At 41.3% G+C, this 12,609-nt stretch overlaps 1 protein-coding gene across 2 annotated transcripts; it reads left to right on the top strand.

Moving 5' to 3' along the window:
- Positions 1 to 2,729: 2,729 nt before the first annotated feature.
- Positions 2,730 to 12,212, top strand: npy7r (neuropeptide Y receptor Y7). Of its 2 annotated transcripts, none has more exons than XM_049028897.1 (2): positions 2,730 to 2,757; positions 10,044 to 12,212. In XM_049028897.1, exon 2 carries the CDS (start codon positions 10,084 to 10,086, stop codon positions 11,212 to 11,214), a length of 1,131 nt encoding a protein of 376 aa, XP_048884854.1. In that variant the 5' UTR covers positions 2,730 to 2,757; positions 10,044 to 10,083; the 3' UTR covers positions 11,215 to 12,212. The 2 variants fall into 2 exon arrangements, with proteins under 2 accessions (XP_048884854.1, XP_048884853.1); XM_049028896.1 differs by lacking the exon at positions 2,730 to 2,757 and adding an exon at positions 2,807 to 3,011.
- The last annotated feature ends 397 nt before the right edge of the window (positions 12,213 to 12,609 follow it).

Genomic DNA, 12,609 nt, shown 5'->3' with positions numbered 1-12,609 from the left:
ACTACTGCAGCTCTCTACTAGCAGGTCAACCAGCTTGTGCTATCAGACCACTGCAGATGATTCTAAAGATGGCAGCATGGCTGATATTCATTCAGCCAAAATGTTCTCACGTTCTCATGCGGTTCCGTATTGGCGCTCGCATCAAGTTCAGGTCCTTTGTGGTGGCTTACAAATCCATCAATGAACAGAAACATCTCAATCAAAAGTCTCATCTCACCCCCTTCGGTCAGCAAACCAACACCACTTGGATCTCCCACCACCGTATGAGAAGGATCACTCCAGATGGTTCTCTGGTGTGGTTCCCTGATGGTGGACATGAGCTGCTGAACCATATCTGATCACATCAGACTCCCTCTCCACCTGCAAGATCCATCTGGTCCATGAATTGCTCTACTAACCTGAAGTCTCTTGATGTTCCCTGAATGTTCTTATGTTGCACTTCTGGCCCTTGAGTAGATTCCTGCTTTCACAGGAGTTGTTGTGTAGCTCTTGCTCCAATACTGCTTGCACTTTGACCTTTGCATTCATACAGAAAGCTCAGCCTAGCTGCACTTATGCCTAGTCGACTCCTTTACAGCATGCATGCTAAATATGTGCTATTTGCCTCACTTATATGCCACTTTTTTTAAAAAAAAAAAAAAAAACAGCTACTAAATAAGTCAAAGGTAAATGTAATGATGAATGAATTACAAATGAATTTTGTCTCACTTCAGACATTGCTTTCAGATTAAGGTTTGGATTTTCTGTATGCAGATTACATTTCAGGTCATTTCACCCTTTATACCCACTGTTCTCGATCTGGAGTCATTTATCTGCGTGTGGATTTCCCTGCTCGATCATTACGCTTTGCTCGCTTAAACAGCTCGCCCTCCATCTGATGTTAAAGAGAAAACCTGCAGATAGTTCCTACTTAAGCTGAACCTGTGCTTAACCACTGCAGAGGTAAGTAGTTTTTGGACTCCAAGTACAAACTGGTACTTTGCTAATATTATAACAGTAATGCTTTCCTATCAGTGTATATCATCAGTCAAGCACTGCACATGATTTTATGAGCATATCAAGATATTCTCTTGAATATCAAAACATTGCTTGAATCTTGCTATGAATGCCTACTGAAGCAAAAACTATACATTTTGTATAACAGTTAAATATTTTTGGTATCGATGATATGACTGTGGATGAATGCGGTCTCCATGTGTTTGTTTAGTGTGACCACACTGTGGCAGAGAGATAAAGAGGAGCGGAGCAGAGGCTGTAGAGTCAGTCTAGAGGACGCTCCGAGAGGCACTTTCTCTTAGTAATTCTGAGGGTTTGTTTTATTTGTGCTATGCGCCAAAAATGCTTTGCAGGGATCAGTGACTGATACGCCCTGTCACTCCTGCTGGACATGTGTGCTGCAAAGCTGTTGTTTCCCTTCATTAAACGCCCGAGCGATCTGACACGGATGCCTGGAGGAGTTATCGCACAGGAGGAGAGTTCAGGCATGAGCTATGATGCATCGCTAATCCTCCCAGATTGTATGACATCAAAGAAGGAATATCCATTGCTTTTGTAGGGAACGTCGTGGGATGAAGTGAACGATCATGGTTAGACTTTAGCGTTTAGAATCTTTAGTGATGAATCATAGCTTTTTGTGGGATTCTGATTGGCATTGAACGATGTCGGTGCAGCAAATGATGAATGAAAGATTATGTCCAGGCATGTTCTGCATAATTTCTGTGAAACTTCTTTAACAATCGAAGGAAACCTACTGCACAAGGGAAAAGCGAACAGCCCAACAAGTGGAGAACCGCTAATGACATAGAGTAGCTCAGTTGTAATGTGGGTGATCGCTGTGACCCAATCATGGCTCGAACCCAGAGCATTCCGGTTATAAACATTACCCTACATACAACCAAGTCTGACAGAACCTCTATCTAGGCCACCCATCGGTCGTGCCAGGTCTTCTGATCCATGAGTCCCAAAACTGCTGGAAACAGGGAACGATGGGGACTTAGGCTGCTGACTGGATGGACAGCCTCCAGTTGAAGTGAAGCAGAAGGCAGACTCCAATGCAGAGGAGTGGTAAACAGGAACCAGGGAACCTAAAAGGGGAAACACAAACAAAACCTGGAACACACTTAAAAACCAGGACACCAGCAGCACAGCACAACAGTTATGGACTGCTGGCCACTTGGGGTCGTGTAGCACCCCAACCCCCCACCCACACACATATACACAGAAAATGGTTAACTAAGGACCATGAACCCCAATCACCAAAGCAGTTTGTTATTTTGGTTTGGTATTGGTTATTGCACAAATTACATAAATCTACAGAAGAAAAAGCCCTAGAGACCAGACACCCACTGACATGGATTTAAGCTCGGCTGCGGCACAGTAAAGTTCACATATTTTGGTGAATTAACATACGACACATATATATATATATTATTTTGCCAAACGTATTTACATTATTAATATAATTAGATTGCAATACAATTAGATTTCTTTCATTGATTTTTTTTGTTTTTAATATTATAATTATCATTATTAACAATAATAATATCGGCGTAGTATATCAGTGTCATGAATCATAATATTCATAATTATAATAAGTTATTTTCAATTAGCATTGACTGGCAAAGAAAAAGTTTTTTCTTGGGAATATTTGGAGTGGGCGGGTACGATGCTGAGTTGTGCATTTAAAGGCGATAGGTGGTATATTTATATACGACACACACGCTTTCTGACAGCGCGGTTTCAGCGGGCAGTATGCAGGTAATGACAAAAAGCCAGCTGTGCGTATTATCCCAAAGGATTTATTCCAAATCGAAGCGCTGGAAGTCGCAATGCATCCATCTGTTACCGTCCGTTAAATATAGCGGGTTGTAACATTTGCCCAGTTGGTTCCGTCGCTGCAGCACCGTTCGTTCGTTAGAAAAGTGCGGCGCTACGTCTAATTGAAGATGCGGGCTGATGAATTATTTACTTAGATTTTTATTTACGAAGAAATCTTGCCCAGGACGAAAAAGGTAAGTGTGATGATTAAAACTTAAAGAGTGATTACGATTGACATCGGCTTTTCATTGCAGTCACCCCGTGGCATGTTACTTAAGTCTTTGATCTTTCATCTTATTATGGAGTAGGGTGGTACTATATATGCCCTGGCTCTGTGAGTGCAGCATTGCACAAAGGGGTCGACATTATGAGATTATGATATGGGCCAGAAATCATGGTTTGCATGGATGAATACTTAACAAAAGCTTTTCGGTGAGTTTTACATAACCCCAGTTCCCTCTAAAACTATCGCATTAATATTAAGTCAAAGGAGCAACAGGATTCCGTTTCGCGTACTCAGATTGTCCATTAGAGGTATCGTCTCATCTGGATAAAGTAATTAATTATGAATTTGAAGCGATATCAGTTTTCAGTTTAAACTGTAGTATAACCAATAAACAATATAGCATAATCATGATTTTCAAACTTTATATTAATAAAATGTTTAGATAGTGTTTATATGAAGTACATTATGCGGGCGATGTACCAGTAGCTGTCCTTGGTACTATTCATTCGTTGCGCTGAAAATAGCAAAGCGGAACTTTCTAAAAGCATTTATGGCTGATTGCGATATTATGTATCGGCCTAATCTAAAGTGTTTAATAGTATGCGTCGCGATCACCGTTTAAATTTGTGCTCTATTTTCGATTTATTTGATAAAAATATCAACATACGTCGGTTGTATATCAATGCAATGCAATCTTACCTTGATTACACGATAACATGAATAATCACTTGTAATTTTATGATCGTGAATATTTCACTAATTCTTCTTATATTGGATTATCTTAATAATAACAACACGATAAAATAACAACGGAATTAAGCTCTTAAACCGACTCTGCAAAGACGCGCAGAGAAGGATTGTCTTTCTTCAGCTCATTTAAAAATGTCAAATCTATACTGCCCGTTCTTGCATTATTCAGTTTCCTTATAGGCATTTGGAATATTTGAGAAGTCATAATATACAGAAGATTAGAGAAACACCTTTGGCATTTTAAAATATAATCCCTGAAGTGTGGGCTATGGAGACCGGCACAATAAACCCTTAGGGGACCGCATAATTTTTTTGTTATGTTTCACTGCTGTAATAAATGAGAAAAAAAATTACACTTGCATTTTGTAAATACTTAAAGAAATCCATTAAGCAAAGGTTAATGTGTGCTTAAATGTAAGTCGGGAGACATTTTCTCTATTGCCCTTAACATTTAAGTGTAGGGGCACCCGGACAATGGCGCTGTGTTTGCTAGAAGCGCGTCGAGCGGCAGTTACAGCCGTGACTTTCTCTGTAACTGTCTACGCACGTTGCATCACTACTCATCCAGCATATTTACACATCATTCTCTTGGTCCTTGGGGCTCATTTATGGATCGCGGCTTTCAAGCTCTCTTACCAATTCTCAGTGGGGCTCCGGTCAGCGCTGCGGCATTCTGGCCTGACCCCAAGAACTCACCCTTCATTTTCTTGTTGTGAAGCCGGTCCATTGTGGCCTTGGCTTTGTGAGCGGAAAGAAACCCTCCTGTGTGTCGACCGGCCAAACTCCTGAATTGAATCCGGCTGAGAATCTCAGAAAAGGCAGACACATAACGGGGGAAAACTTATTGCATTCAGACTGGGGCGAAAAATAACCTCTCAGGGGAACAATAAAAGCACAAAGCCAACATCGCAATGGAACCACATAAGGACACGAAAGGGAACGTCATGGGTCTTTGGAAAAATCGTACCGCTGTTATCTACATGGACTCTCAAAGCAACCTGGGAGAGTGAAGGGAAAATGCATTGTGCGTAAAACTGCCAGAAAGCTAATCTATAAAACCTGCAGCTGTAACCGATATGGAAGTTCCAACCAGTTTGTAATTTACGAAAAGTCCAACCACTTTTGCAAAGCCCTGTGGGTAAATGAGATGAACACAGCCATGTTATGTTTGAGGAGTTCTCTCAGTTATGATATTACAGACCTGTTTGATTGTTTTGCTCCTTTGCTTACCATAGAGAGTTTCCGTCTTCGGGGATATTGGGCGAATTTCTTTACTTTCAGCAGCGTTTCTGCTTGAATATCCGTTCCAGATATCAAATGAATGTAATTCGGAGGAATGTGATGTTACTTCTCAGCCTCCATCTGATAGGGGGGTTGGCCTGTGGCAATCAGCAGCCAGTCTGGGTTTATTCAGACTCTACCTACTCCTGCATTCATTGTAATTGTTGTCACTGTGCTCTGGCAGTTTTCATTGTGAATTGTGTCGCTTGTCCCTGTGGCATCCCACTTGAGTGGAATAGTGTTTGATAGTGTCATTCTGTCCTGAGGCTCTTTCTCCCTGTCATTGTCTCTCCCTTTTACCCTCCCTCACAGTCCCTTCCCCAGACAGCCAGCGCCTCCAAGAAAAATGTCACACAAAGTGGGTCCGCTTTGATCAAGTGAGGCGACTCACAAACGGCCTACATTCAATGTGTGTGCGGGAAGGTGTGACGTCAGCTCCACTCGTCGCCTCGCCCATTTCGGCGGGACACAAAACTTACCAGAAATGCAAATTAAAATAACTTTTATTAGGCCACAGGGTAAACAGAGTACGGACTTGTACTAATTCTGCAGGAATTTATCGAATCGTGTTGGTGTATCGTGCCTGAAATGTGATTGTGATTCCCGTATGCCCGCTTTTAGACTTCAGGAATGAAAAAAATGTAAGTGTTCTTGTAGGCTTATCACATAGGGACATTCCTGAATAATAAAAGCATTTTCATTACGTTTGTACCATAACTGAGTGCTTAAGGAACGTTTTAAGTTAACAACTTCAACCTTGCATAAAAAAGTGTAAATGCCGTAATGGCATATAGAAATAACTTTTAGTTTGAAGAGGCAAACATTAGCACCATCGTCAGGCCCGTAATGGGAGTATTCTTAGTTATCTAACTTAGATTGAACCCATTATTACAGATTCCAAGCAGCAGTCATATTACTTCCAAATTTCTCACTTATATTTCACTGCTGGAAACGGTGCACTGCAATGCAAATTTTGTAAAAATGACTGTGAGTTAGGAGCGAGCTGTGAATGTTTTGTGGCTATCTGGGGCTATTTTTCCATATTGCTTTTTTTGCAACTTTGAGCAACTCTCTCCTCATTTTTTAATATCTAAAAATGAGTTGCAGTCATGCAGCAGTTAGAAGAAATGTCTCTCAGAATGATACAAGAATAGCTAAGCGTATGTGATTCAGGTGTAATTATGTTAAACACTGGCATTTACAAAAAAAGATAATCAAGGCAGCTGTTATTAATGACAAAAATGAGGAGCATTTCAAATTCCTTCATCAGATCTGGTCTGCCTTCACTTTACATTTCACCAGGGGGTGTTTGAATTTTTATCTACTAGCCGACTGAATTTACAAGGTAGGATTAAAAGGAGCACAATCTAGATTTCCTGTCAGTCAAGTGGTCTTGGGATCAGTTACAACATTGTAATCCCTAGTTCTCTGATAAATCCCCAAAGGAGGTGACTGCATTTACTCAAGTAATTTCCATCATCTATGTAATAACCATGAACAGTTCAAGCAGAACATTTTATCTTTTGTGAATTCATACGCTTCTCACATAGAAGTGCAACATCAGAAAAATGGATATACAGTCAAACGGATGTTTTTTGCATTTATTTTGAGGTATTTTTGTTGCATCTTAAGTTCTTACACGGAGAACAGAGGTCTATCCAATGAGGGTTCTTTTAATAATCGTCAACTACGAGCCAGTTCTTTTAGCCAGTGAGCTTAACTGTTTCAGTCTCTTTTTTGCCCATTTGTTTCATACTAGAATTCTAGGGTTAAGTTCTCAGGTCAGTCCCACTTTCCTGCCTTTTAAACAAAATGCGACAAAAATGACGAACTTGGTCTTGCAGTTGCTGTCTGTCTCTTGTCTTCGGCATGTAATTATGCAGAGATCAGAGGAAAGGATGCACTTATCAGAGCCCAGTAGAAAGGATGAACTGCTCTGCCCTCCAGTCTTTATCTTCATGTAGTCCTGCTTGGCTTTGATAGCTCACCATAAACTTCCTGGACTCTAACCATTGTTACAACAGCCCCTGTTATCCCTCATTGCTGAGTATAAGTTGCATATCTTCAGACCTTTATTGCTCATACTGTGATTCTCTAATAATAGAAAATAATAATAATAGAATAATAATAGAAAAGTGTGTCAGAGTCACTGACTGAATTTGTACCTTGTATGACTGTGTTGTTCAAAATGCCATTGTATGTGTATGTTTGTGGTGGGTAATTACGACTGAAGTCAGGTCTGATTTGGCCTGGATGAGCTGAAACATTCTACAGGCTCTCTCTCTCTCTCTCTCTCTCTCTCTCTCTCTCTCTCTCACACACACACACACACACACATAACCTACTGGCTGCTATAAGCCTTGATAAAAATGAAAGCAGAGTTGGTTATAATTTCCAGGTTTGGGGATTGAGATGGGAAATAATTAACAACAATTAGGAAAATGTAACAACCTGAGGAGAAAGGAAAGATGCAGGGCCTGAGCTTTTATGAACATAGCCTGTTCTTGTCATGAAAAACAAAGAGAGTAAATAACAGGTGCTTTCATGCAAATGTCGATATGGATATAAAATCCATTTCACTGGCTCTCTGAGAAATGCACAAAACACTGAGCAAAGTCATTATTTCAGAGGGGCTGGGGAATAGCAATGCGCAGATTGCTGTCTGTCCTCTGATCTGCCCTCATATTGTATTTCCATAAAAAGAAATACATATTTCCTCTGATTTGAAAGAGCATATCTTATTTGTAAGGAATTGTGTCAATAGGATGTGCTTCAGAATGCTGCTTCTGGGAAAAAACTAAGACACCTTGTTATTTTGCACCTGACAAATGCGTTGCCACGAGGCTAAGAAATCATCAGCAAAGTTTTCCTTTCATGTCAGAATGTTGGCAGTTCGACAAAGGCGTCGTAATGGGTGACATCCTAAATGTTCATTATTGAGACACTGGCATATCTCAATACAAGACATATTTGCGGCTCATAGAGGGACACGCCTCACCTGAGTCCGCTGGCTGGACAGACTCCGCAAGCGAAGAGGACGCCGGCCATGTTCACACTAGGAAGCAAAATTGGCGTGACTTAATCCCGCTGCCAGTCGTTTGCAGTGAGAGGATGTGCTCGTCTCGAAGGAGGCTTTAGACCAAACACCTGCTTTGCCAATTTCCGTTAATACCTGGGACGCAGTTCTCTGCCTGATAGGATTAAAAATTGCAAATTTGCCGTTCGTGGAATGAATGTCAGAGGAGTGGAGGCTGGGTATAGATATCATTTGAGAAATGTGTAATGCTGCATCGGCATACACAGGCCTATTTCATTTATACATATAGCTAAAAGTATGTGGACATCAGCTTGTCCAACATCTCAGTACAAAACCAAGGGTATTAATATGAAGTTAGTCAGTTCATTGTTACTTTAATAGCCTCTACTTCTCTGACAAAGATTTCCACAGGATGCTGGAACATTGCTGGTGGGATTTACTGCCATTCAGGTTGAGTATTGATGTTGGGTGACCAGGTCCCTTTCTTTGATCTTGTGTGGCCGACCACTTCATGACTGAACTAGTTCCCAGATGTTTAGATCTGAAGAGTTATTTCAGTTATGTTTGACCAGGACGGCTCAGCAGGCCAGAAATGTGGAGAACTGACTTGTTGGAAAGATGGTGGCACCAAGTGTAGAGTCACTAACCTCTCCTGTACAACCACAATTCTGCTGATAATGTTTTTTTTGCAGGAGATTATATAACATTCTACTTAATTATAACTCTGTGTCAGCAGTGGGTGTGGATTAAATAGCAAATTCCTCTGATTAATTGAGATGTCTACCAGGGTTGGGGTCATTCCGGAATGAATTTATTGATTCCAATCCGAATCAGGAAAGGGAACTGGAGTTGGAATTTAAATCTCCCCGAATTCCTCCAAATCTGTTCCCAATTGTTTTTTTTTCAACCCCAACTCCAGACGAAATACCTCTGGTTATATTCTGCGACATTACAGGTATTTACACTAGTTTTAATACTTCACTACTTTTCTTGTGAAACAGATGAGTGCTAGCTGGGTAGCCTGTGTCACTGAAACGTGAAAACACCGAGGGCCGGCCGTGTCTGGCTCTGATAGGAATGGTCATGTGTGAGAGTTCAAAGAAAATTGCTTGGAGATGTCAGTGGTTTTCAGTGAAAAAGTTACTTCAGCTCTGTTGAGTGTTTCTTTTATGTTTTGTGTGCATTTCTCCAATTAACAGGCCTTTCAGCCAGCTTTATGTTTTCTAATGAAGTCCTTTGTTTATAAAAATGCTGAAAAAAAAATACTTTTCAGATGTAGCTCACATATTCAGTCAAGCGTCCTTCAACTCATAGTCTTAATTAATTCATTTTCTGAATTCTGTACTAATAGTTCCACAGGCACATTTGTAATACTTGTTGTTCTGCTTAACTGCAAATTAGATCAATAATAATAATATGAAATAGAAGATAGGAAAAGCTTTTGAAGAATATGGGAGGTTTTAACTAATATGCATATCATTTAACTAAAATAGCAATGCAGTGTCATGTTCGGGTGCAGGCGTAGCAGGCAGGGAGGTATGTGAGTCCATAATTCAGGAAAGAAGGGGTTTATTAAGGGGGAAAACGACAATTATGGGCAGCAGAACTCACATCAGGACTACACAACGTTAATGACAGATCTAACAAGACAGACTGAACGCGGACTTAAATACAGGGCATGTCATCAGAATGCACGCAGGACAGCTGGGAATACACACGGGGGTAACGAGGTGGGCGGGGCACATGAGAGGGCTGGACGGAGGGACGTGACATGCCGTTATTAGACCTAAATAAACCTATTTTATTTTAAAAAGTTCAAAACAAGTCAAATGCAATAATCTTCCCATTTAAGTAAAGCTTGGAAGTATAATTCATGCACTGTGTAGAAGAACAAATTTAATCTGTTGATTTTTTTTCCCCCTCCTGATTCAGAAACTTGGGCTAATCCTGGTCACATTTTGCCACGGTAACAATGGGCCGTTTGGACCCATCTAACAACACAGAGGGGGTGATTCCTGCCAGAAGGGACTACACTTACAGGGACCAGGAGAGTCTGGGTAATGACGACATGGACATCCATAGACCAGGCTTTACGACGGACATCACCAAGAACTTCAGTGTCCAGATCACCCTCATTGCCGCATACTCCCTCATCATTCTGCTGGGGCTTCTTGGGAACTCCTTGGTTATCTACATGATCATCCGCTACAGGAACATGCGCACTGTCACCAACTTCTTCATTGCCAACCTGGCCCTGGCTGACCTAATGGTGGACAGTCTCTGTCTGCCCTTCACCCTGGTCTACACTTTGCTAGATGAATGGAAGTTTGGTGCAGTTCTCTGCCACCTGGTACCCTACGCGCAGGCCCTCAGCGTCCACGTCTCCATCCTCACGCTCACCATCATCGCCCTGGAACGTCACCGCTGCATCGTCTTCCACCTGGACCAGCGGCTCTCCCGACCTGCTAGCTTCGGCATCATCACCCTGACCTGGGTGGTGGCGGCCGTACTGGCGGCTCCGCTGGCTATTTTCCGGGAATACCGCTACGTTGAGATTGCCCCCATCGATTTGCGCATCGCCGTCTGCTCTGAGAAATGGCCCAACGGCACCAACCGGGATGGCATCATCTACAGCTTCTCCATGTTACTCCTGCAGTACGTGCTGCCTCTGGGCATCATAAGCTACGCCTACACGCGCATTTGGCTCAAGCTCAAGAACCACGTCAGCCCCTGTAACCGGAGTGACACCCTCCAGCGGCGTAAAAACACCACCAAGATGCTTGCGCTGGTCGTGGTGGTCTTTGCCGTCTGTTGGCTGCCCTTCCACATCTTCCAACTGGCCAGTGATCTGGACCTGGTCCTCAAATTTAAAGAATACAAGCTCCTCTACACCCTTTTCCACATTATTGCCATGTGCTCCACCTTCACCAACCCCCTCCTGTACGGCTGGATGAACAAGAACTACAGAAATGGCTTCTTGATGTTTTTCCGCTGTGAGCACAAACCCGAGACCATTCGCCCCGAGGGCTCTTTCAAGACAAGGTCTCAACGGGCTTTGACCCAGTGCAGACAGACTGGTGAGCACCCCCCAGCTGCCGTGTAATGTAAATGCCAACAGCTTACCTGGGTGCGTAACACTAAATATGTGCACCCATCTTTGATGATGCTTGTAAGTTGCCATCATTATGTGAATTCAGATGCTACATGCAATCCTGTACAGCAACTAACAATGTACTTAAGATTTTCAGTTTTGATTTGTAAGGGTAATGATAACTCATGGCAACACTACTGTGTATCTTTAACTCCTAGAATGAGGCACAAATAAACTAGAAACTTGTTTGCCTTATATTTTTGGCTTTTTATGTTGAAAAAAAATGCGATCTTCAATTCTGTGCCTTCTCTTCCTCAGATGCTCTAAATACCTCTACTTTTAATCATTTACGGGATGCTAGTTTTTTTTTTGTTAGAAAAGGGGTTAGATAACATATCGGAAAAAAAGAAACTGTATGTTTACATAACGATTAGAAGAATAACAGTTTTAAAATTGTCATCCCTTGCATACAGCTCCAGCATCCAAATCTCTTTTTCCCTGAAGGGCTGTTGTCTGTGGTTAAAATGAGGATTTGATGATTGACTAATTTTTTTTAATAGTTGCTATATCCTGTGGAAAAAATGTCTAATGAGCGTATTAGACGTGAAAGAAATTTTGCATTAGATGGATGTATTTTTGGGGGAAGTGTGGGGGCTCAGTGACTGTCACTCCAGGGGTGTGGGTTCAGATGCCTCCTTTGGGTGTGTTTCTGGAACCTGCTCGCTTGTTCTTTCCGTTTCACGCCGGCTTTTCTCCATCGTTACATGAAGTGGTGTCTCTAATTTGCTTGTTACGTGTGACTGCATTAGCGATGCATTGGGCTTCCCGTCTGGCGTGTAGCCCAGCACTGTACCCTGTTCTGCTTGGCACAGGCTTCGGACCCCAGGTCGGGATAAGTAACTGGAATATGGATGAGTCATGGATATTACTGCAAAAACGTCAAGAATGCTCAATTATAATTATTCTTGCAGATGTATCATTTTTTTCCACTGGGGATCGATAAAAAAAAACATTTTATTTTCCATAAGTGATCATTTTTAAATTAAGCAAATTTATTTTAAAACGTGTGTTGAATTAAAATTTGTACTTGCAATGGGTTTGTGTTTAATTGTTTTAGATATGAAGAGCCATTGAAATATTCTTATGAATGTACATGTTTCTAGGTAATTTTCTGTTTAGATTAACTTTTCATTACATCAGTTTATGTATAGTAATTTGTGCTGTGCTTTTTTTTCTCGGTAAATCACAAAACAATGCAGTAGTAGATATGTATTGTTGTATTGTAACACTTTATTATGTAAATGAATGTAAAACAGTAAATAGTAAATTTCAAGGAACCATGTTACATATATATGTATATATAAATGTCCTTTATGTTTCTCTTAAAAATCAATATTGAGTTTACAG

Source organism: Brienomyrus brachyistius, chromosome 10, assembly GCF_023856365.1.
Source record: "Brienomyrus brachyistius isolate T26 chromosome 10, BBRACH_0.4, whole genome shotgun sequence".
NCBI lineage: Eukaryota > Metazoa > Chordata > Actinopteri > Osteoglossiformes > Mormyridae > Brienomyrus > Brienomyrus brachyistius.
Note: the sequence above shows the minus strand (reverse complement) of the source record. Positions and strands in the feature narration are given on the sequence as shown.

Bases quoted from the DNA above. Each gene is read 5' to 3' on its own strand.
- npy7r (XM_049028897.1), top strand. From the start codon at position 10,084: ATGGGCCGTTTGGACCCATCTAACAACACAGAGGGGGTGATTCCTGCC.